The 25,081-nt window shown below is 47.6% G+C and overlaps 1 protein-coding gene across 3 annotated transcripts; it reads right to left on the reverse strand.

Annotated features, from left to right (window-relative positions):
• Positions 1 to 241: 241 nt before the first annotated feature.
• Positions 242 to 23,515, reverse strand: GGT7 (gamma-glutamyltransferase 7; the record flags this gene model as incomplete). Of its 3 annotated transcripts, none has more annotated exons than XM_079784612.1 (15): positions 242 to 821; positions 4,145 to 4,237; positions 5,661 to 5,798; positions 6,549 to 6,666; positions 6,772 to 6,921; positions 8,483 to 8,571; positions 8,745 to 8,872; positions 10,584 to 10,671; positions 12,537 to 12,733; positions 13,053 to 13,126; positions 13,345 to 13,412; positions 14,294 to 14,411; positions 15,576 to 15,727; positions 16,060 to 16,295; positions 23,347 to 23,515. In XM_079784612.1, 15 exons carry the CDS (start codon positions 23,513 to 23,515, stop codon positions 759 to 761), a joined length of 1,881 nt encoding a protein of 626 aa, XP_079640738.1. In that variant the 3' UTR covers positions 242 to 758. The 3 variants fall into 3 exon arrangements, with proteins under 3 accessions (XP_079640738.1, XP_079640736.1, XP_079640737.1); XM_079784610.1 differs by having other exon boundaries at positions 4,138 to 4,237; XM_079784611.1 differs by lacking the exons at positions 15,576 to 15,727; positions 16,060 to 16,295; positions 23,347 to 23,515 and having other exon boundaries at positions 4,138 to 4,237; positions 13,345 to 13,454; positions 14,294 to 14,348.
• Positions 23,516 to 25,081: the final 1,566 nt, after the last annotated feature.

The following is a 25,081-nucleotide window of genomic DNA, read 5'->3' on the forward strand; positions in this document are numbered from 1 at the left end:
GCTACTGGGACAAGGTAAACCGAGGTCTCTCACTCAACTCTCAACACAGCCAAACATAAATCAAGCCAGAGCCATGGTTAAGCAATATTCTTTCTTTAATTCCCCTTTGCAAATGGAAGCCCCTGAGCTGGTTCCCACCCCCACCCCTAGGGATTCCATACCCTGGACCCCAGATACAATGCGCCTGCCTCAACCTGGTGGGAGGAAGAGAGGAACCTCCCAGGATGGTCCATTAAAAAAAAAATCCTAGTCATTTAAGAAATGAGGCTGAGGACAAGAGAAGGGAGCTGGAAGACAAGGCCCAGGTAAGGCCAGATTGGAGATTTTGGGGTTGTGAGGACCCTTGAGAAGGGTTTGCAAGCACATCCCTAAGCTCAAGGCCAGCATGGCTGAGGGAAAGGAGACAGACAGATAATCTGACTCCTCAAGGTCCTGTCTGCCTAATATGAACACTGACACTCACCACCACCACCACCACCACAGGCCTCTGGATGGAGAATTTTCCAGTTACTCTGGGGAAGGGTTTGGTAAGCATCCCTTCTGGCCCCTGATCTGGGGCATCCCGGGGGTCCTCCTAAGACCAAACCTGGGAGAAGGAAGGACTCTAGGAACATGCAAAGGCGGGGGGAGCAGAGACCCCCACCCCACCCTGCTGCTCTACAGGATGGTGGCTCCAGCTGCATCTGGACTCCGGGGGTCCTTCACACCGATGATGAAGTTGTTGGTTCTCCGGCTGCCATGGACCCAGGATAAGACATCTACCTTCTCCACGTGGTGACCCCTCGCTTCCAGGAACTCAATCTCTTCCTCAGTGAACTCACCTGAAAACCACCCCACAACATACACACATTCAGAGTTTTCAGAGCACTAGTTCAGGAGTCCTATGGTCAGACCTGAGTCCTGGTCCTGGATGCTCCACTGAGGAGGTGTATGACCTTGGTCAAATTGATTGACCTCTCTGAGTCTCAGTCTCTTCATGCCTAAAATAGGGATTATCCAAGAACCTACTACAGTATATAAAGTTGTTGCAGGGATTAAAGGATATAATACACAGAAAGCATTGAGTTCAGAGCCTTGCATACAGTAAGTGATCCATAATGTACAGTCATTCTTAATACTGGAAAAGGGGTTTTGGGGTCTTATCTCCACCTGCATAGGCCAAGCTGCCATCATTGCTTGCTAGGATTACTGCATAGCCCACTAACTGGTGTTTCTGCTTTCAGTCCTGCCCTCCTTATAGCCTATTCACACAGTAGTCCAAGAGTCTTTTTAAAACCATTAGACCATATCACTCCCCCACTCAAAACCCTCTATCAATGATGACAGAATCATTAATCAGCTGCCTCCTAAATGACCCTACTGGGGATTGAGCCGGCAACCCTGGCATGTGCCCTGGCCAGGAATTGAACCAGGACCTCCTAGTTCATAGGTCAACGCTCAACAACTGAGCCAGCTGGACCCCTCTAACAAGTTTGATGACTCTTAGAATAAAATCTAAAGTCCTTACCAAGGCCTCTAAGACCCACCATTAACTGGGTCCTCACTATCTCCCTAAACTCCTCTCTTCACTTCCTTCCACTCTCTTCCTTAACTCTGCTCTAACCTCCTTGCTGTCGATCAAAGAAGCCAAACATGCTCCTATCTCAGGGACTTTGCACTTGCTTTCTCTCTGCTTGGAATGTTTCTTCCTAGAGAGTCACAAAACTGCCTCCCTTACTTCATTCCAATCTTCAAGGACTTCTCTCATCACTAAAACATCAGCCCATGTTATCTTTACCTTGCTTTGTTTTCTTTCAAAGTACTTAATGCTACCTGTATTTGTTTATTTATTTACTGTGTCTCCCTCCACTATATTATAAGCCTTTTAATGGCAGGGGTGTTTTCTTGTTCATTATTGATCCCCAGAGCCTAGAACTGGGTGAGGACAGAGTAAATGTTAAGCCAAGTCTTTACTGGATAAATTAATAAGTCCTCACCCTCTTGCATAATTTCCGGTCTTCATCTCTTGCTGTTCCATTATTCAGGGTCCTTCTTATATTTCCCCAACTTAAATTCTCCTCCCTACAATCCACCTGCCCTATATGAAACGAATCAGGTCATATCCCTCCCCTACTCAATTGGATAAAGTCCATGTTCTTAACATGGACCTCCATGATAAGCCCTATAACTTCACCTCCCACTGCTCCTCAACAAAAATATTGTCTTATTTTCCCAAATGGGACAAAATAATTTTCTTTAACAGAAAGAGCAGCCCTGAGAGTCTTCTCTGGGCAACAATATCTAACTAAAACCTAAAAATATTTTATTTTTATAGCTACTTATTGTCTATTTGTGGCATATAATGCCATTTTTCCATTTGGGATTATGATAAAAGATTTACTTTAAAAATACATTTAAGTTAAATGTGTTTATAGACACATTGTGTAAATAATGGTTTAGAAGATGTATAAATGTGGCAAAAGTCATGAAAGTGATGGATAAATTCTGAAATTTGGGGAACAATGTATCTAGTCCAACTGACCTCTTGGCTGCTCTCTGACCCATTCTTTCTGGCTTTTGCACAGGCAGTTCCCCTATTCACAATGTTCTTTTTTTAAAAAAATATATATTCTATTGATTTTTTACAGAGAGGAAGGGAGAGGGATAGAGAGCCAGAAACATCAATGAGAGAGAAACATCGATCAGCTGCCTCCTGCACACTCCCCACTGGGTATGTGCCCACAACCAAGGTACATGCCCTTGACCGGAACCGAACCCGGGACCCTTGAGTCCGCAGGCAGACGCTCCATCCACTGAGCCAAACCGGTCAGGGCTATTCACAATGTTCTTTACCTCCACATGCCAAATTCCTGCTCATACTTAAGGCTCAACCAGTTATTATTGTAAAGCCTCCCAGAGTCCTCAGGTGGATGAACTTTTCCTTCACCAAGCCTCAACTCTTCATGCCCATGTCTAGGACTGTAAGCCCCTCACAGGAGGGCTAGGATGAGCCCCCTCACACCCAAGTAACATAGAAAAAAGCCTCGCATTTGATAGAAACCAGAAGATATTGGCTGAGCAGAATTCATTTTCAAGCAATCCATCAGTTGGGATCCAAAGTGTCACCAGTCAACTATAGGGTGTGACTGCTGAGGATGTAGGTGTGTGGCTTCTAACATGCTTCAATCCAGGAGATACTAGAGCCACGCAGAAAAGAACCGAGTCTTTGGTATCAGCCAGGTGTTCTCTCAGTTCTGCCACTTACTAGCTGATCGTTGACTAGTTTATAACCTCTGTGGGTATCAGTTTCTTTCTCCATAAAATGGGGATAATGACACTGAACAGGCAAGGACCATGTCTCATTCAATATATATCCCCTTTAGACTTGTATAATACATTGCCTGTTGTAATAAAAACTCCCCAAAGGTTCACATACTTTCCCATTTACAAAATTAAGCACCTGTCCTTCTTAAAGGAAAGTCATCTCCTCACCATAACTTATAAGGTCCATGACCTGGCCCCTGCTGCCTCTCTGATCTCATCTCATCCTCACTCACTCTTGTTTCCTTTCTACTCCTAAAACACACCAAGCCTATTCTTGCCCTGAATTCTTTGCATTTGTTCCCTTGGCATACAAAGTCCCAGTTCTTTGCACGGTGGGCTTTTTCTCATTCTTCAGATCACAGCTTAAATGTTTCCAAAGAGGGGCCTCCCTCAATCATCGAGTCAGCCCTATACATACATTATCCTAATTTAATGCTCTGTAGGGCATTTATTTTGCTTTCTCTTATTATTATTATTGTTAATTTATTTTCCTGTCTGCCTGTAAATGCAGTATCCCTGGCATCTAAGATAATGCCTGGCACACAGTCGATACTCAATACAAACTGCTGAATTAATGGTTTGCAGAATGAACAACTGCATCTTATTTTATAAATGAGAACACTGAGGCTCAGAGTGGAGACATAAATTTCCCAAGGCCACACAGCCAGGAAATGGCAGGATGGTTCTAATCCCCCAGATCTTGTACTGTTAGGAATTAGTTGGAAGAAACCAAACTTTCAATGGCAGGGAGTTGGTGCTGGTTGAGGCAGGGGCACCCTTGGGAGGAGCCTCTTTCTCTACCAGGCCCTGTGCCTACTCCATGGGGACACTCACTGTCCACCTGTAGGAGGTTGGACTGCAGGTCCGGGTGTAGGCGGCCATGGGCCAGGCTGTCACTCAGGTTCCGGTTCAAGGTCAGGACATTCAGCAGAACCTGCAGACAGCCAAAGGGCAGAAGTCAGGGCTACCCCAGAGATGGGGGTTTAGGACTCTATGGTCCTTCCTCCTGGTCCAGACTCCTTAGTCTTTAGATTCCTTGCACCAGGAGTGTCATTTGAGCTTCTCAACAGTCCCAGAAGACAGGCAGACCTTTGATGACTGTCCCCATTTCACAGATGGGTAAATGAGGGCCAGAGAAGAAAAGTGATTCACTCCAGAGTTTAGAGAGAGCCAGGGAAGAGGCACTGCTAGCATCCAGTCTCCCAGTCCAGGGTTGACCTCCCTTGTCCCTGGCCAGGACAGAGTTAATGGCTGGGCATAGTCTAGGTCACAATGTGGGTACTTTTAGCTTATTGGTTTGGAGTGTGGGTAGGCTCTGGAACCAACTGCCTGCCCATTCTTACTAAACTGGACCTAATTTTTCAACCTCTCTGGGCCTCTGTTTTTGTTTTTTTATATATATATGAAATAGAAATAAGGATTCCTTCCAAAGTTGGGAAGGTTAAAAGAATTAACACACCTAACACCATGCCCAGTACTTACCGTCAGCACAGCCCATCTCCTTAGTGCCCAGGAGGGGCCTGCCACAAAGCAGTTCCGGCATATAAGACGACCTTTTAACCCAGGAAAATCTTCTCAAAAGTCGGGGGTCTTATACGCCGGAAAATATGGTATTTACAATTTAGAATTAAAGTGAGTTATTGCCAAATGATGGGTGGGTTACCGTATTTTCCAGCGTATAAGACCCCGACTTTTGAGAAGATTTTCCTGGGTTAAAAGGTCGTCTTATACGCCGGAAAATTCGGTAGTAATAACTCTGTACATATTAGCTATTTTTATCTCTATTTTACAGATGAGGAGACGGGTTCAGAGAGGTTAAGTGAATTCTCCAACATCACACAATTGGAAATTGGCAGCACTTGGCCTGGGACTCAGGGGCGTCTGATTCCAAAGCTCAGGTTTGTTAACTCGCCACCTGCCAAATTACGTGCCTGGCACATATATCAGGTGCTCAAGACATTTGTGGAATTGTAGTGAGGCATTTTGGAGTGTAGCAGACCCTTCCTTTCAAAAGCAAATCCTAAAGAGGGCTGCTTCTCTATTCAGATGCTGAGTAGAGCATGGTGGAACGTGAGATTGAGAGAATTCAGGCAGTCCAGATGCCATATCACCTCTCAATTCCACGGGCCCTGCAGTTTCTCCTGCAACCTGGGAAGACAGGGAGCTTCAGGGCTACATTTTCACTAAGAAAGTCAGCACAGCCCATCTCCTTAGTGCCCAGGAGGGGCCTGCCACAAAGCAGTTCCAGCCCTTGTTTGCTGTGAGTAAAAGATGAAAATAAGCAAGAGACATGAAGGCGTCTGCAGGCCACAGCTTGGCTCCTGGCCACAAAAGGCCTGCCATGGAGGAAACCTCACCTGGGTTAGGCCGCTGAGGCCCCGGGCAGCTCCATTGGCCCCCAGGGCGAGGTAGGTTCCACAGAGCCCCTCTGCCGGCCGGACCACAGTGGGCAGCAGGAAAGACAGTGGCCGCTTCCCTGGCTGTACCGAATTCTCCTGTTGTCAGAGGACCAAGGCCACAAGGGAGATGAGAGGTAGGGTGAGATAGGAAAAGGACTACTCCACCACTCTTCCAACCTCTCTCCCTCCCCTACATCTCCCACAGGTCCAGGTTTCATTGGAGACGGGTCTCTCCCCAGGCCACAGTTTGCTATATGTGAAATGGTCAGGGTCCTTGGATAACTGGGGTGGATAGTGAACCCACTAAGTTTTGAGGCAGGGGAGGGGCCAAGCCAAGAAAGATGACTATGGGGATGAACAGAATAATCTCCACCCTGGTCATCTGTCTTCGTCCTGCCAGGGCCCCAGCTTGCAGGGTGTAAAAGTGCTGACCTCCAACTACACAATCATTCCTATTTCCTTTCTCCTTTGGCGCCCAGCAATAGGGGGGAACCCCATCAGCTCAGCGTTACACAGCCATAGACAATTAGTACTAGAAAGTACCTAAAGCATACAATCAGAGGCCAGTATCCTCATTATACAGGTGAGAAGAAACTGAGGCCCAGAGAGGGGACAAGACTTTCCCCAGGTCACACAATCAGACCTTGACAGAATGGGACAAGGTTTCTTTGGATTCACCAGGCTCCAAGCCCCAGACTTGGGCTGGGGTGAAGTAAACACCTTGTCTGGGCTCCTTTTCTTTATAATAGAAGTTCCTAGAGGAAATAGGGAGGGAGGAGCAGCCATACTGTAACACATCCTCCCTAGCCTTGGAGTCCCCAGGGTAGGAGGGAAGCAAGACCCTACCAGGCTGGGTGCAGAGTGGTTAGCAGTCCTGTTGGGCCAGGAGAAGTCCAGCATCTGGCTGTTGAGTAGGATCCCCGAGGGGGTGATGAGGCCACTGCCAAAGGGCCGGTTCAGGGAGCTGGGGGCCGAGATTGGGGCCAGGTGAACCCTGAGCCCACTCTCACGCCTGCCCAGCCCCCACCTAGATGATCTCTTGTGCCAAGTGGAGTCTGAACTTGCATACCTGACCATGGCCACAATGAAGTCGTCAGGGCCCATGATCAGCACCTGGGCAGCCGTGGGAGCCCCATCCAGCTCGTAAACAGGCAGGAGTGGGGCAGGGGCTGCCTGGGAGTCATTGATGTGGCCCCGGAGGTAGGCAGCCTCTACCTTGCTGAAAAGACATGGGGTAGGAGGTGAACACACAGCAAGTTCTCATTCCATTCCACTTACCACTCTTTGTGATGTCTGTTTGTGTGATTATTTGATCAATATCTGCCTCCCCCATTGGTCTGTTCCAGAGAACAGATTACGTATTCCTAGCACATAGGAAATATTCAGGAAATAGTTGTTGAACCGAGTGAATTTATTTAGGTGTTATTCAGATTCTCTTCTAGAGCCAACTTTTAATTTATTCAGTGCCTAAATCAAGAATCTTTTAGTTACTTGACTTTACTCATTTAATCGTTTCTATGTAAGTACCTATAGGGTATAGTGAATGCTCAGAAGATATTTGTTTTGACATGATCAAACTGAATTCACTTAACCTGATGTTTGTAGTCTCAAAATTAAGTTTCATTAAGAATTTAGTGTGTGTGTATGGGGGGGGCGGGGCGTGGTTGTGGGGGAAGGTTTGTATACAAGAATCTTTACTTGCTATTAGAATTTTTTTTGAAGACACAGAAAGATTTGTCACATAGTAAGCCCTTAATAAATATTTATTGGATGGCCTGGCCAGAGTGGCTCAGTGGTTGAATGTCGACCTATGAACCAGGAAGTCACCGTTCCATTTCTGGTCAGGACACATGCCCAGGTTTCAAGCTTGATCCCCAGTAGGGGGCATGCAGGAGGCAGCTGATCAATGATTCTCCCTCATCATTGATGTTTCTATCTCTCTCTCCCTCTCTCTTCCTCTCTGAAATCAATAAAAATGTATTTTTAAAAATTTTTATTGATGAATGGATTTAATATAGGTACGTGCGTGTGTTTTAGAACTAAATATGTATTGACCTTAAAAGCAAATTTATGAAATCATGAAAATACAAATTTACATTAACTATATTTTTGGTTTCTGATTTTCCCTCAGCCAGCCTTTAAGTCAGTTATAGTAGCAGTTAAATGGTAACCATGCTTGCCCCTATTGCCAATTAATACTAATGATGATATTTATTGAATATTTATTATGTGTCAGACAACATGCTCAATGCTTTGTATGTATAACCTTGCTTGGTCTTTACAATTAACCATGAGGTTGGCACCGTTATTGTCAGGCCCCCTTGTAGAAACAGATTTAGAGAGGGTAAGGCTGCATAGGCTGAGACTCTGGGATTTGAACTTAGTCCGTCTGACAAGAGCCCACAGTTTTACTATTATGTTATCCTGCTAATATAGATACATTTTAATAAAAATCTCCACCACCTCCAATATTTTCTTGGAGACTCTTTTCATTGTTAATAGGCTTTCTTTGTCCACTCAAAAGGAGGACCAGATGGGCCCATAAATGTGCCCTGCTAGGGTCAAAAAAATTTGAGAGCCATATGAAGTAGAGCAACTCATTGTACAGATGGGAACACTGAGGTGCAAGGAGAAGCAATCAGTGCCACATTGTGAGTTAGGGTTGAGCTGGAATTGACTTGGGACCTCAGGCCTATTTTTCTATCAGCTGCTTTACACCTGATCCTTTCCCCACACCACCACCATCTGTCCAGTCCCCAGGGTCCTGCCACGGGACCCACCTTAGCATGTCATCCATGCTCTCAATGATGGTAGAATCATAGATGGGGTCTCCCAGTCTGCTGGCCAGGGCTAATGCAATCTTCAGGGTCTGAAAACAGAGCAGAGGTATGGCAGAGGCAGCCAGACTTCTCCCAGTACCCACACCCAGAATTCTTGTGTGTGAGAAAACTTGGAGGGGATTTAGTCCTGCCCATGGCAGTACCCCATCCCCCCACTTTCAGTGTCCCCCAACACAGGGTCGAATGGAGGGGTTGGCCTTACCTCTGCCACCCAGTGAAGAGCCTGTTCTCGGGAGACCAGGCTGGTGAGATTGAAGCCCTCGAGGATGTTGAGAGCACTGATGAGGGCAGGGCCTGTGTGCGGGGGTGGGGGACTGAGAACCAGGTGGCCTGAAAGGACAGGAAATGACCAGATGGCAGGGACAGTCAAGGCATCTCCATATCCCACCATCACATAGACTGAGACCACAGCACTGAACTCCCTCATCAGATAGGGAAAAAGTGGTGACAGGCAAAGGGACACATGCAAGTTCACATGGCGAGTCAAGGACAGGGCCAGGACTCCAACTCAGAACACTGGTCTTCAGTTTCCTCTTCCATATGATTTGCCCGGAGTTTCAATGAAGGCACAGCAGGGACAGATGTCCAGATGTTCAGATTCCTGGCCCACCACCATAGGGCAGGATACTATTCAGGGCCCCTGATGGTCCCACCCCTGAAACTTCTTGGGAGCAGCAACCTCCTCTTCCTATATAAGGCTCTAGTTATTAGATGTTTGGACACCAAAGGAATAATAATATCTGATATAACACAAACCATAACTAATTAACTCACTTAATCCTCACAATGGGTACTTTTATCATTCCCATTTTATAGGTGAGAAAACTGAGGCACAGAGAGGCAGCTGGTCCAAGTTTACAGGATACAAGTGGAACCTAGAGTACTCAAGGTTCTGGCATTGCCAAGAGAATACAGGCTTGAAGGAGAAATGGAAAATCAAATACATATTCAGTGCCCATTCTGATCAGGGCAACTTCCAACATCATCTCATCAAATCCTCATGGCTACCTTGAGAGGTAGGCACTATTATCTCCATTTTAAGGAGGGAACCATGGCTCAGAGTGGGAAGTGACTTGTTCAAGGTGAATGGCAGGTCTTCCTGGCTCCCTAGCTATGCTCTTTCTCTGTTCCATATGACATTGCCTCTGGTAGAGGAATTGGGCTGGAGATTGAGGCTTGGAAACTTGAACTCAGAGACAGTCTCTTCTGGGGCTTGAAGTAATCTGGGCCTCTTAGAGCCTTGGTTGGCAAACTGCAGCTCGCGAGCCACATGCGGCTCTTTGGCCCCTTGAGTGTGGCTCTTCCACAAAATACCACGGCCTGGGCGAGTCTATTTTGAAGAAGTGGCGTTAGAAGAAGTTTAAGTTTAACAAATTTGGCTCTCAAAAGAAATTTCAATCATTGTACTGTTGATATTTGGCTCTGTTAACTAATGAGTTTGCCGACCACTGTCCTAGAGGAAAGACAACTTATGAGCCTTCCTAGGGACCTAGGAGCCTACCACTTTGGGTTCAACAAACATGGACATCATCGATGTCATAAACTTGAATTTATGGGTTTATCATTGGTTTTGAATTTGACAGGTTTAGTTCTTTTCCTTCCGTGGGCCCTCAGTTTCCTTTGGGCACAATTAGAGGGAGGTCTATGACTGTCTTGAAAAGTTTGTTATAACCAGAAGCTTAGATGGACTTTAGTCTTATGAGTTCTTAGGATGTGTAGGGCATTGAGAGTGGGACCAGGAATGGGACAAGACAACAGAGAGCCCAAATCAAGAAAACATATGGCTAGAACCCCAACTTCTAGGCCTGACCCTTTGACCAGACCTCCCTCCCCATACCCTAAATACTTGGGATAATTGACTCCAAGACTACTTCAGAAGGTAGGCTGACTCTGGCTTGCTTCATTAGCTAGCTGTCCAGGCAGCTCACTGCCTCAGTTTCTCTCCTGTTTAATGGGATGGAGTCTCTAGGCCAAAAGCATACAGCCATGGACTGGGAGGATTCTCCTGAGTGGGGACCCTGGGAACTGGGAGAGAAGTCACCTCTGTACACGCCACACACAGGCTTCTCCACGAGGGCACTGTAGTTGCTGAAGTCCTCCTCAGTTATAACACCCCCTGCATGCTGAGCCTGGAAGGGAGAGAATGCCCCCACCACCACTTTGAGCCACACACCACACAGTGAGCATGTGGATTTGGCCTGTGGTATATGTTTTATCACAGACAGATCAGATGCTTATAACTTCTGTGCCTTCTGCAATTCTCATCATGACCTTTAGGGACCCCATCAGCCCTGGGTACCCCAGGAAAAAGGAAGAGGAAAAAGCACTAACATTGAGTAAGCACCTACTATGTACAAGACATTGTGTTGGGTACATTCTATGAATGACCTTCTTAGGTCAGTATTTAAGGCTCCTTGTGATCTGGCCCCTGCCTACATCTCCACCTCATGTCCTGCTATTCCCCAGTGAGCTCTGGGTGACCTGCAGTTCCTGAACTCATGACTCTATGTCTTTGTGTATACTGCCCTCTCTGCCTATGAGAAAGGAAGATTTTTCACTTACAGCAGCACTTGCTTGAGAGATATCAAACTGAATTCTGCATTTCACTACAAATAACTAAAGCCACTACAAAACCATGGATGGCCCCGGTAGGAATGACATAACCAATTACTGACCAGTGAACCAATCTTGTACAAACCAATGGGCTCATTTCATACTATCCAGCATGCTAATTTTCAACCCTAAATTAGCATAACACTAGGAATGTCCTCCATTTTTTTTTTTTAGTACTTGAAACCTCTGACTTCTAATCCACCCCCAGTGAACTATACATTGAATTGCTTGGCTGGTGTGTGTTCCTTTGTTTGACAACTTTGTGTTTTTTTTAACTTGAAGTTCTGATGGTCTTTGTTAGAGTCTCCTTCATCCCCTTCTCCACCTCTAGGAGAGGATACACAATGCAGGTCTGGTTAATCAGAACATTTGTTTTCATGGCACAGTGATTGGCTTGGGAATAGTCATGAGACCTATTACAGGCCAATGAGACATAACCTTGAGGCTTTTGCTGGAATTACTGGAATGAGAAATGCTCTTTCCTTGGGATGGCATACTGGAAGGATGGCTGATGGGAGCAGGTGTGGAAAGGATCTGACAGAGAGTGAATTCAAGCAGAGGAAAGTAGAGTCATGAGACAGAGAGCGAGATAGACCAAGTCCTGACAATGGGGATGGAACCCCTGGGTCCAGCCGACCTAAAGCCAGTACTCTGCTGGACTTTCCAGTTAAGTCCATCTGAGGTGGCTTCTATCACCACATCCATATCTCCAGTGCTCAGCACAGGACCTGGCACAGAGCAGGCACTTTGTGATGTAGAATAAGTGATGGACCTATTCAGCTCCCACAACTGTATGGCAGAGATAGATATAATCACCCTATTGCACAGATGAAAGAACCACTGAGTTGGTCTGTGTATCCTTATCTTGAACATAATTTTCCATCAGGAATTTTCAACTATTGACAATAGTTCTAAAACCAATTACTGCCTCAGACTAAGACTCTTTGGGGTTAGTTGGTAAGCCCTTATGTTAATCCCCTCAGTTCCAATGAAGGAGGCCCTTTGCTCAATCCCTAGAAAACCCAAGGGCAGGGTGAGGTTGTGGGCTCAGGGAAGCTGAGGCTGATCCCGGTTCTCCACCAAGCCTGGGAGGGGCAGGACAGGCCTCTGCACAGGTTGGCACCAGCCCTGGGGAGCCCAAAGTTACCTCTCTCAGTCAAGACGAAACATTCCCATCATCCCAGTAGGTTCTTCCTCCCGCATTCCAGTCAAGCCCTCCCACTCCAACAACCGCTGATCTGATTCCTATCACCAGAGGTTAGTTTTGCCTATTCTAGAATTTCAAGTAAATATATGTAGAGAGAAATCCAGGGAAGGAAGTGGGGAAAGGATGTCCCTGCAGTAGGGTCCTTTGGGGCAGAGGGGCTCTCCACGTGCTCACCTCGGCCACCATCTCCAGCGTGAGGTTACCACCAGCATAGAAGGCAGCGGGGCCGTAGGTGCCAAGTACATCCAGTACCATGGCCAGGTCAGGCCGTTGCATCAGCGAGCCAGGTAGTGGTGGGCGGCCCGATGGCAGGAACGTCTCATGGAAGTGCTCAGATGCATCGGGCGGCAGCTGTTCTGCCAGGGCACGTGCTATGGGCAGAGACAAGAGGCTGGGCAGGGATTGCCAGGTCTGGACCCAATGGCTGAGATGCATAATAGGTGGGGTGAATAAGGGCTGAGTGTCTGGCCCTAAGCTCCAGCCCCCAAGGAGCCTGTTATGGGGGAGGTAGGGTATATATGGGCCTCTCTAGATCTTCTCATTTGAGTCTGCCTCCTGATAAGGGTGGGAGAGATCTGAGGAGCAAACTGGAAGAGAGGTGCTTTCTGGTTTGTGCCCCAAATCTCAGAGGTCGTATCTCCCCCCTCCATCAACCGCATGCCTTTCCCCTGACCCCCAGGCCCCACTGACCTAGATCATGGGTTACGTTGAAGCCATCTTGGGCCACAGCTGCTGCGAAGGCCAGGACTTGGTACCATGGCAGCCTGGGAAGTGGGGGGGCAGAGAGAAGGGGGTGGAGGAGGTCCTGGGGGGATGAGGAGGGTTCCGGGGGGTGGGGGAGGGGTTCCTGGGAAGGAGAGTCCTGGCAAGGGAATGGGATATTAGGAGGGGGAGTTTGGAAGGAAATAATCCAGGAAGGTAGGAGGCCACCAAAGGAGCAGTGCAGGCAGGGGCCCCTGGTCCCCAGGGGGAGGGTCTTTACCTGCCATAGAGCTGGTGAGCTTCATGTAGCCCCTTCACCATTCCGGGAACCCCCACCAAGAGCCCAGGCTGGGCAAGGCGGGCAGGCGAGGGAGAGAGGAGACCAGGTCACTGGAAGGGGGGGGGCTGGGCTGAACTCTGCAGAGCCCCAAGCCAGGGATGGGGGGGCTGGCACAGGGGAGAGACATAGGCCAAGTACCCTAGAGGAGGGACAAGCTGTCCCAGCAGGCATCCTCCCTCCCATCTCCCTGACTTCCTATCAGCAAATGCAGAAAGGCCTCCTTTAGCTATCATAATTGAGGGACTTATAAATTAAGCAAATCCTTTTAAGAGCTAGGACATAACCAATTTAGATGGGAACCTGTCTTCATTGGCTTATACCTATTCCTGCTTTTTAAAATAGTGGGCAAGAGACCTTCATTTTACCTTTTCATTATCATACCACCATTACTATGAGCTGTGGTGTGTGTTTGGCTTTTACCTCTGCACTAAATATATATTTTTCCAAGTTATTCTATCTCTGCCTTTGCTCTCAATGGACAGTGAGTGGGTTTTCCTCTAGCAGTTCCTTTCTAATCTTCCAACATGTTGTGGGCTGGGGAAGTTATAGTCAACAGGCTCAGAGTGGGATGTGTGAGTGATAGTGCAGCAACTTTGAGGTCTCAGGCTGCTCAGTGGCCTTTTTTCTTCCTTCTATGTGCCAGATAGGCAAGGTTGCCACAGAAGTTAAGATGTTGCTATATTGCCTGATATCCACCATCCAGAATTTTTTGTTCACTATTTTATTTGGGGAGTTGCCTGTCTCCCTCATAACCTAAGAGCATCCTGCTCAACTCATTTCCTCACCTCCATAGCAAATACTCAGCAAAGTAATGCTTGGGTTAGAAGAAGGGCAGTGAAGGGAGAGAACCCCCCCCCTCGGGATACTTTCTTCTCGCCAGGGTCCCCACCTTGGTTTCCCAGGATCTCTGCAGGGCCTCTTCCCTGAGGGCCCCTGGTGCAGACTCCCGGAAATCAATTAGGTGGCTCTCATTGCGTCGGATGTCATGTACCAGCATCACACCCCCACTGGAAAAGACACAGAAGGGGGCCGGTGGTGATGAAAAGATGCTACCCCTCTGAACAGTTAACCTGCCACCCGTCAACTCCCAATGGTGATGGCTGTAGGCTTAGTTTGTCATCAGGAGACAAGTGTTTGAGCCCCCTCCCCAACAGGGATTCAGAGATTCAGCCGCACCACAAGGCAGGGATCCAGAGTTCAAGGACCTCTTTCAGCCTGTCACTGGAGACTTTAATCCCTGATTTAAAAAAAAAAAAAACACACACAAAAAAAACAGAGACTGGGAGAGCAGGATGTTCTCCCCCCCGCCCCAGACCATAGCTGGACCCCTGCCAGCTTCCTGCACCTGCCTCCTTGGTATGCCTCCACTCCCTCTCCCAGGACTGAATTATGTAAGAACAGACTGTGCAAAAACAAAAGGGGGATTTTTTGGTAGGGTCTGGAAGACTGGTCTTACAGGAACCAAGACATGGACTTTGTCAGCTTGTCCCTTTTCTGTGACTTGTTTCCATTTGAGATGGGGGTAGCATTTGAGATGGTGGCCCGCAGCCCAGCAACTAAGGAGTGGTAGCACTGTGGCAAAGTAGGAGGCACAGAATGGGAAGCAGCTTCTACTCAGGTCCAGATCATTGCAGTCATAGGGAACCGTGTTACCAGGTCTCTTCAGGTTCAAGAGATGTTGAAAATTCTCAACTTTTTAACAATAGGAAACACATTTAAAAAAATTTAAGTCTGCAAACCAAACCTGTCTGTGTGCTGGGTATGGCCCCTGGGTGGTCAATTTGTCACCTCTGTTTTAAGAATTCTTAGCGGGGGGTGTATTTTTGGAGCATAAAGAGTCCATAGCTTTCATCAGACTCACAGGGATTTGTGAGCCCAAAAGTTTAAGTATCGCTGCCTTAATTAATTACAGTATACCCCTACCTGTGCACCTCATGTTACAATTTACAACATCATTTTCCAAAATTTTTTTTTAAAAAGAAAAGGCTTTTGAAAACACCTCCTCTGACATTATGAAGGGATAAAACTGTGTGTGTAGAAAGAGCAAATGCAAGGAGTTGGGGCCCATCTGTTTCTCTGCTCAAACTTGGAGACCCCCACATGAGGTCTACAGACCAGGACAGGGAATTAGACCTGGGGCACCCCAACCTCCACAGTGGGGAGCTCCTTACCCGCCCAGGCCAGAACTGTGCGGAGCCACGATTCCCAAACACAGGGCTGCTGCCACAGCTGCATCCACAGAAGATCCCTGTTTGCTGAGCACCTCGATGCCCAGCGATGTACAGCGAGCAGCATCGGTCACCACGGCACCCTGGTGGAAGATCTGGGAGAGGGAAGGGGCTAGTTGGGGACAGTAGGAGCCCCCTGCTTCCCTAGGGTACCTCCACTAACCCCAGAACCTCCACGGGGGGTGGGGTGGGGTGGTGCTGGTGGGAGCCCTGTCCTCTTGCCTCCTTGGATTCACCCCTATTTACCTTCTTTTCCCTCATTACCTCCAGTGCCTCCTATCTGATCAGCCCCTTCCTTGCTCTCTCCCCCTCAAGACCCGAGCCACCCCCCTCCCCCTGGGACCTTCCTCCTCCCCCTTTTCAATTCCCGGCCCACTTCCACCACTCAGCCAGTCAATTCCCACCGTCTTCTCCAGCGACTTCTCACCTGAGGGTCCCCGAAATAGATCTGCATAATGAGCGCCACGGTGACACCCGTGGCAAAGGTGAGGCAGGCTGTGACTATGACCGTGAGCCCGTCCTGACGGCAGGAGCACTCCGCGGCCGCGGCGGAGAACGGGTCTTTGCGGGTCTCGCGTAAAGGCGACCCGTCCTGGCTTCCCATCTCTGATGACGACGACGGCAGCCGCTGCAGGCGCGCTGACTTCAGGAAGGAGTCCGGGTCTGCGGGGGGGGAGGGGGGGGGGGGCGAGGAGTGGAGGTGGGAGTGAGGGGTCGGAGGGGGGGTGTCAGTCCGGAAGTCTCTTACCCCCGTCCTGCCGCCCTCCAGTCGGGGTTATATCCTGTTCCCCCCACCCCCCACCCCCCACCCCCGCACTCCCGTCAAACAAACCCCAATATAGAGCACCAGCGTCTACCCACGCCCATGCACCCCAGGGCGGGTGAGGGTGGCAGTCTGGGCTGGGAAGAGACAGGGACCACCAGCTGGGCAGCTGGGCAGCTGGATTACTGTCCCTAGGCCAAATTTCCTGAGCACCCAGGACCCAGGACTGAGAACACTTCCTGAAGAGGCGGGAGTTGGACCCTCCCTGGAAACCAGATACTCCCAGAGCTGGGCCCAGCCTTCTATGCAAGGAGGCAGTTACCTAAACTGAGTGGATAGACCTTGGCTTCCAACCTTGCTTCATTCATTCATTCATTCATTCATTCATTCATTCAACCAATATGGAGGATCTGCTATGTTTCTGGCCCTATGTTAGATGCTAGGGGAAAGGTACAGACAGTTCCTGCCCTCTGGGGTTCACAGATCAGTGGAGAAAGAAGGCAATAAAGAAGTAAACAGATGAGTACATAATTACAAGTTGTGGCAGGTGCTATAAATAAAAAGGATGGAATAAGACAATAGTGGTTTGTGTTGGGGGCTGCTTAGCTGGGGAAATCAGCCACAGCCTCTCAGCAGCCTCTGAGCTTAGAAGTGACTTTTAAGCTAAGAACTAAAGGATGAGCAGGAGCCACCCATATGTAGAGCAAGCGGTGAGTACGTAGTGTTCCAGCAAGAAGGACCAGCAGGTGCAAAGGCCCTAAGGTAGGAATGAAATGGCACATAAGAAAAAAAATAACCACGCCCTGTGTGGTTCCAGTGTAGTGAGCAGTGGGGTAGAGGCCAGGGTAGATCACTGGGCCTTGGCTTAGTGAAAATCTTGAATTTTACCTAACAGCCATGGGAGGCCATTGAAGAGTTTTAAGCGAGAATGTGAAGCCATCAGTTTTATGCTTTAAAAAGACCCCTCTGGCCCTGGTCATTGTCGCTCAGTAGGTTGAGTGTGCTCCCATGCACCAAGAGATCACCCGTCTGATTCCCAGTCAAGGGCACATGCCCAGGTTTTCGGGCTCAATCCCCAGTAGGGGTGTGCAGGAGGCAGCCGATCCATGTTTCTCTCCTTCTCCCTTCCTCTCTAAAATCAATAAAAACACATTTAAAAACAAACAAACAAAAAACCATCCCTCTGGCTGCTATCTCGAGAATGGATCTGAGGATGTAGGAGTGGAGGCAGAAAGACTTGAAAGCCACTTCACTTGCTGAGTTACTATGGATAAGTCACTTCAAATTATAAGTTTCACTTTCTGCATCCTAATAATGGAACTAATCCCTAACTGGCTGGGTGGGTATAGAGATTCCATGAAGTGATGTATACCAAGCACCCCATAAGTGCTCACTCAAAGTTATTTCCATTCTTTTTCAACCTTGGACAAGACTGAGAGAGACCCTTTCTATCCCATAGTTCCTCTCCTGAGTGCTAACAGCCTTGAACCCAGGCTTCTAAATGTCCTAAAGGTCCTTAGCTTGGTACCTTAATACCTTGGTGTACTCACAATGTGTTTTTTAAAAGTGCATTCATCCCATGGACACGGGCAATAGGGTGGTAAAGAGCTGAGGGGAGGGTGTAGGGGCTAGGAGGAGGGAGGAAAGGGGGAAGAAATGGGAAATATTTGTAATAGTATCAACAATAAAAATATATTAAAAAATAAAAGTGCATTCATTCAATAAACATATTTTTTTAGCACCTGCTACCATTTACTAGCAGTATAACCTTTTTAAAAGTCTGTGGAAGCCCTGGCCGGTTTGGCTCAGTGGATAGAGCGTCGGCCTGTGGACTGAAGGGTCCTGGGTTTGATTCCTGTCAAGGGCGTGTACCTTGGTTGCGGGCACATCCCCAGTGGGAAGTGTGCAGGAGGCAGCTGAATCGATGTTTCTCTCTCATTGATGTTTCTAGCTCTCTATCCCTTTCCTTTCCTCTCTGTAAAAAATCAATAAAGTATATTAAAAAAATAAAAAATAATAAAAGTCTGTGGGATAATATTTAAAATTGGTTCACCAATGCCAACATGATAAAAATCTAAACTCTTTGACCTGTTTTTCAAGGCCCTTCATAATCCACACTTTTCTGTTATGTAAATAAGAAACTAATATATATCTATATCTAGATATAGATATAGATATATAATTCTTAGAAATTATTTATGGTCATTACTTTTGGGAAAAGATCCTAAAGGTGGGGTGGGAGAATATTTTGTTTGAAATTTTTACAATATATATATTTTAATTAATACATGTATCTTTAAATAAAAAGGAAAAATTACAGGAAGACAACAATGGAGAAGGGAACTTTTCCTTTTCCTCACTATTCCTTGTTTATTCATTTGTTTGTTTATTTATTTTTACCATGAACATGTAATTTGTTTTTAAATTTTTATTTAAAAAGGAAGATTGTCTTCCGGAAGCCTGTTTCAGTTGATGATGCTTGTGTCTAATGCTCAGTACTAGAATCTGTAAATAAAATTGGAATTCATTGAACAGATGTTAAACACCTACTCTGGGCACAGAACTCTCTTTGGCACCTAGAGGTTTCAAAAGAACTCAGGAAAGGATTTGGAACTTATATTTATTGAGACTGACTGCATTCCCAGGCACTTTACATACATTTCCTCATTGAAGTGTTCCCATAACTTTATAAGATAGACCCATTCTTTCCATTTTAAAGATGAGGAAACTGGGGCCGAGAAAGGTGATACTGCCTGCTTTATATAAATAAATAAATGGTGAAACCAAGAGTTTGTGTAACTCAAAAACCTCCTTTTCATTGCTCCACAGGTCATCAGGAGCCATTTCCCCCCTCAAAAACGAACCTTACAAGGCAATTTTAGTTTGATATTTCCAGGTACTTGCCCTTAACCCTTTGCACTCGCTTGCTTTTTTCTCGATTCCTTTATTCTAATGCTAACCGTGTTGAGTCACACTCGACATTCGAGTGCAAAAAGTTAAATCTGTTATCTCCAATCAGATATGAGAAACCAGGAGATGAAGGTGATATCAGAGATGGAGCTACTCGAGATTTTTTTTTATTTCACCAATTATTAAGTTATTGATTTATTCAACAGAAGTATTTATTGAGTACCCTACTGTGTAAGTACTGAGGCAATAATAGCATTGATTTTACTGATATGTAAGAGCAACAGCAGGACACTGTGAAAAGGTTAGTTTTTGGACCAGAATAAACAAGTCTTTGGGGAGAAAGATGAGTTTAATTTTAGCTATTCTGAATTTGTGAAAAACCAGCAAGAATTGTCTGGAGGCAGCAGACGTAGTAGCCATCTAATTTTTTTCTGCTTAGATACCATTCCCCATTCCATTTTCTTTTAAATAATACTACTTCCTTTCTCATGCCTCATTCCCTCATTACTGACTAGAGTAAGTATATGACCTAGGCCTAGCCAATCAGAACAGGCACTTCTATACAGTGATTGGTTCAGGGTCAGGCATATGACCAGTGCCAGGTCAATTAGGTTCAATCTTTGTTTTTCTGCTGGAACTATTGGGAAAGCTGTCTTTCTATCTAGGTTACTAAGGTAATAAGATGTAAGCCTGTTGTTGCTGGGAGCAACTTGTCCTGACAAAATGGGAAGCTTTCTGAAGAAGAAGCCCATAAAAAGTAAAGCAAAGCAAAGCAAAAAATGGAGTAAAGCCCATTCCTTTTTAGGCACCTCCATGCAGCTACGACTAAAGCCCCATACCCCTGAACTTTTCAGTTATGCTACCTAATAAAATTCTCTTTTTAGATGTAGCTCAGTTTTAGTCAAGTTTATGACAAAAGAACCCTGAATAGAGTCGACTTGACAAATCTAGAGCTAAGGAGAGAGATCTTGGCTGGAGACTGAGGTCCTTTCTGGCTTTCTTATTCCCTGAGGGGAGAATCACTAAAGATTGTTGAACCCTCTCCAGGAGTGACATGATCAGAAGTGCAGGGTGGGCCTGGCCGGCATGGCTCAGTGGTTGAGTGTTGACCTATGAACCAAGAGATTATGGTTCGATTCCCTGTCAGGGCACATGCCCAGGTTGCGGGCTTGATCCCCAGTGGGGGGCATGCAGGAGGCAGCCTATCTATGATTCTCTCTCATCATTGATGTTTCCATCTCTCCCTCTCCCTTTCTCTCTGAAATCAATAAAAATAACATATATATATATGTGTATATATATATATATATATATATATATATATATATATATATTATATATATGAAGTGCATGGATTGGGATTGAGTGGGAGGCAGGAGACAGGAAGAAGAGCTAGAAGCCTATGGGTAATACAGATAAGAAAGAATAATGGCTTAGTCTACAGTGATGATGACAGGAATGGTGTGATGGAATTTGAAAGATACTTAGGAGGGGGACAAAGAGCATTTGATCACCATTTGGAAGTAAGAGGAAGAGGGGGGATGATGGGTAGCTCCTAAACTTCTACATTGGAGACTGGATGAAAGGCAGTATTATTCATTGAGAATGACATTGGGAGAAGAGCAGGTATATGGAGAAGAGATGATGAGTTCAGCATAGAACATGCTGAAGGTGAGGTACTTGCTGGACATCTATCTGGAAGCAAATGCCTGGAATAGAGAGGAACACCTGGGCCTGGAGCTCAGAAGAGAGAAGAGACAGTATTACTCCAAACTTGGAGTGGTTATCCCCTAGCTCTGTTTTTGTTTTTGTTTTTTTAAATATATTTTTGTTGACTTCAGAGAGGAAGGGAGAGGGAGTTAGAAACATCAATGATGAGAGAGAATCATTGATCATCTGCCTCCTGCATGCCCCACAATGGAGATCAAGCCCACAACCCAGGTATGTGCCCTGACCGGGAATTGAACTGTGACCTCCTAGTTCATTTATCAACACTCAACCACTGAGCCATGTTGGCCGGGCACCTATCTCTGTTTTCCACAGGATTTGCTGTGGGGTGCCTAACACTTGATTCTAGGGTGTGGCAGGCTAGAGGCTAGCTGGGCACAGCCATGGTTCTGGATAAGAGGATGGGGCAATGCCACAAGGTGGCACTACCAGGTTGAGAACATAGGAGGCCACGTTAGCCAGCAGGCTGGTCCAGCTGGGCCAAAGGAGTCTTGGGGCTTTGAAGCAGTGCTTGGAGACATGGTATTGAAATGGCCACACAGGTATGATGGCAAGTTCCTTGGAACCTTAGTGCACAACCTTGGCATAAGGTATAGGTTCCCAGCAAGGCAGGTGACTGGGGACTTGTCTGGATTTTTGTACAGATTAGGGCAGAGTCTGTATTAACTCACCACGGTACTCCCTGAGTTGAGAACTCCCTCTGCTGCCATTCTTTCATCCTGAGATCTTCCTTATTCATTTATCCATTCAACAATTTTTATTGAATGCTTAGCACTGTGTTGAATGGTGAACAAAACAGTCATGATCCCACCCTCATAGGGTTTACAGACATTGAGTAATTACAGATCACACAAACAAATAACACAGGTTTTGATAAATGCATTTATATGGGGCCAGGAGAAAACAGGGGTTTCCAATCTCTAGGTTGGGAGAGATAGGCATTCCCAGTTGAGCTGGAAGGGGAAGCCAAGGGTAAGTGTGCCCATTGTCACACAGTGAATCAGGGCAATGCTGGGACAGAACTGGTACTCCTGACCCTGAATAATGGACCTGGTTCAGACTGGTATCTACCAGGACACATCTTCCCACCCCTCTCCCTGATACCTCCTGATTCCAGGGCTACTCCCTCTGGAAAAAAAAAATTAATTTGCAGCTTTGACTTTTGATGCCCATAAGGCTTCCTGTTGTCACCTCACACCCCCTCCAGGTGGGGTATAGTCTAGTCAGGTTGGCAGGGGCTGGTGGTCAGGGCCAGATAACCAGAAAGTTGTGGAAGGGGAAAGAATTTGGGGCTGTCAGACTGGGAGTAACTATAGAAGGGCCAGGCTAGAGAGGGCTGAACCAGAGAAGCAAGGTCTGCCAGGCTGGTAAGGGATAGGACTCAAGTGCAGGCACTGGGAGGAAGAGAGAGTGAAGCAGAAGGATGCTCTAATGCCAGGAAGTGACGTTGAGGGAAAGAGGGATGGGGGATGGAGGATGAAGAATAGAGCTGGGCCACATGGATAGCAGAGAGCACTAGGGAAGAAATGCTCAGAGAGCTTTTGGCCCTCAGGTCTCCCCCAAGCTCTGTCTCCTCCCTCCCTACTCCCACCCCTGCAGTCTCTGCAGAGGGCTGAAAAGAACACAGTAAAATTCTGGAGCCTGCTTCTAGGGCACCTCACTAACATCCCGGCCTGATCCATGGCTCTGGTAGGGGTGAGGTAAACCACAGGGCAGCAAAGGCACTCTGGTCCCCAAGGACTTTGAGAGGTCATTCGGTTCATCCCCCTGTATCCCAATACCCAGCACATACAGACAGGCAGAATCATATTCTCTTTATCCCTCCCTGGACATGAAGAGAGTCTCAGCTTCCCCCCCATGGTCACTCCTTCCCACAATCCCTGGCTGTGGGAAGTTCTTAAGACCCAGCCTCTATTCATCCTACTGCAATCTCTGACTTGGTTTCTTCTATCCTGTTCTCTGTGACTAGAGAAAAGCCTCTTCTGGGTGATCACAGCTGTGCCTCAGGATCTCCCCTCCAACATTCCTTATCAGTTGGTTCTTCCCAAAAGGTAACCCCCATCCCTCCTACTGCAGTCTCTGGCATCACTCTCCCTTGTCGCATCCTAGGACTCCAAGGCAAAGATGCACTCCCAACCCCATCAGATAATTAACAGAAAAAAAAAAGGAGAAGAGAAAGGTCCAGGAGGAAGGGAATAAATTCGGGTGATGGAGGCTGGAGGTGATGCTCGGTGCAGATGGAGGACCAGGAGCATCCCAGGGGGGCAGGGACGGGTGGTGTGTGTGTGGGGGGGGGCGAGCAGCGGGCCTCACCTGTATCGGGGTCTCCCAAGAAGGCGTCCTCGTCCTTGCGGCCCCTCAGAGGGGCCGCGGGGGCCGGCTCATCCTCTGGCAGCCGCGGGAAGCTGGTGATGCTCATGTAGTCCACAGGCGAGTAGGCGCCCAGGGCGCTCTCCTGACTGGCCTGGTTCTCCGCCGCCATCCTCACCCGCGCCCCCCAGCAGCGCAGCGCCTGCCGGAAGTGGTGCGGGGGGTGGGGGGTGGGGTGGGAGGGGCCTGCGCTCCCGGGCCGCCGGGAGGGGGCGCCTCACCCCCACCCTAGCGCTTGTCGGGGTCTGACTCGCTCCCGCCCGGCTCAGCGCTGTCAGCTGGCAGTAGGCGCGCAGGTGGAGAGGGGGTTGTGTTTGCAGAGGCCGGAGGGCAATTCCGGGTCGCGAAGTGGGAGATCGTGGAGAAGAGCACGTTTTACAAGCGCGACCTTAGGGATTCAGGACACCTTATGCAGCCCGGGGGCCAAATCCCCTCTTCCAGTTAGAGCTAGAATCCTCCTTAGACCCCAGACTCTTCCACTGGCCGTAAACCTCTCCTCGAGCCCGGTTCTTCCTCTGATCCCAGACCCTTTCTTGGATTCCAAGATCCTTTTCCTCCGATCTCAGACTCCTCCTCCGACCCCAGATTCCTCTTCCGACCTTACCCCCTGCCCCTGCCCCCCTCCAGCACCTGCTTCATCCTCAGACTGCGTCCCTCCTTTGGACGTCCCTTCTCAGACGTCGGATCCCTCACTGGACCCCCAACACGTCGCAGACTCCTCTTTCAAGCCCAACCCCTTCTGGTACCCCTGACCTAAACTCCGTGTGTATTAGGATCCCTAAGAGCAAAGGCCCAGATTCCACTCTAGAGAGCACGATTCAGGACTCTGGGATGGGGGTCTCTGGAACCCAAATATTTACCATCATTTTAAGAGTTTCTGATGTGGTTCTGGAAAGAATGCTGTAAGGAAGGAACAATGGGCACGAAGGTATGGCAGGAGTGGGGTGGGGTGGGGGGCGTGGGGAGTGGGTCTCTGTAGTCTAGGTGTTTGTGTTCTATTTCCTGTGCTACCACTTACAAACTCTGTGATCTTGGGTAAGACACTTAATCTTCTTTAGTATCAGTTTCCTCATCTGAAAACTGGAGAGATTAATAGTATCCATCTCAGGGGGTTGTTGTGAGGATTAAGTAACAGGTAGAAAGCTTTTAGTGTAGGTCTTGGCCCTACTCAGCAAATGCCATTATTATCATTATTTTCATGTCTTTAATCTTGTGGATTCTCATCTCATCCCACTCTTAGGAATTCCAACTACACTATAGCTTGCACTACTTTCCCATCTCCAAGGATGAGGGGTTCACTCTTTATTAGGCTTCTTGTCCAAACTTTCTTCATGCAGTTCACAGGGAGGGAGAGGGAGGGGGCTGGTCAAGCCCCTGGGCATACACCCCCTCTTTCACTCCAGGACAGTTTGAAAATCTACTGAGGATGGGGGTAGGGGCGAGTGGGGTTGGGCGGGTGGGGAATCTATTATGGGCCCAGAACATGCATTGATACCTGTAGACAGAAGGGGGCAGTAATGTGTTGGGAACAGCCCTAGGACTTGGGAGAAGGTTTGGAGAGGGGAGAGGAACAGGGCTGCCCAAAGCTGTGACTGTCCATACCTGGAACTGTGTGCCCACTGCTCGTGCCTTTCTCCCCACAGAGAAGCTAGTATCTTCTTAGTGAAGTCCACAGGGG

This window comes from Cnephaeus nilssonii, assembly GCF_951640355.1.
Source record: "Cnephaeus nilssonii genome assembly, chromosome: 11".
Taxonomy (NCBI): Eukaryota; Metazoa; Chordata; class Mammalia; order Chiroptera; family Vespertilionidae; genus Cnephaeus; species Cnephaeus nilssonii.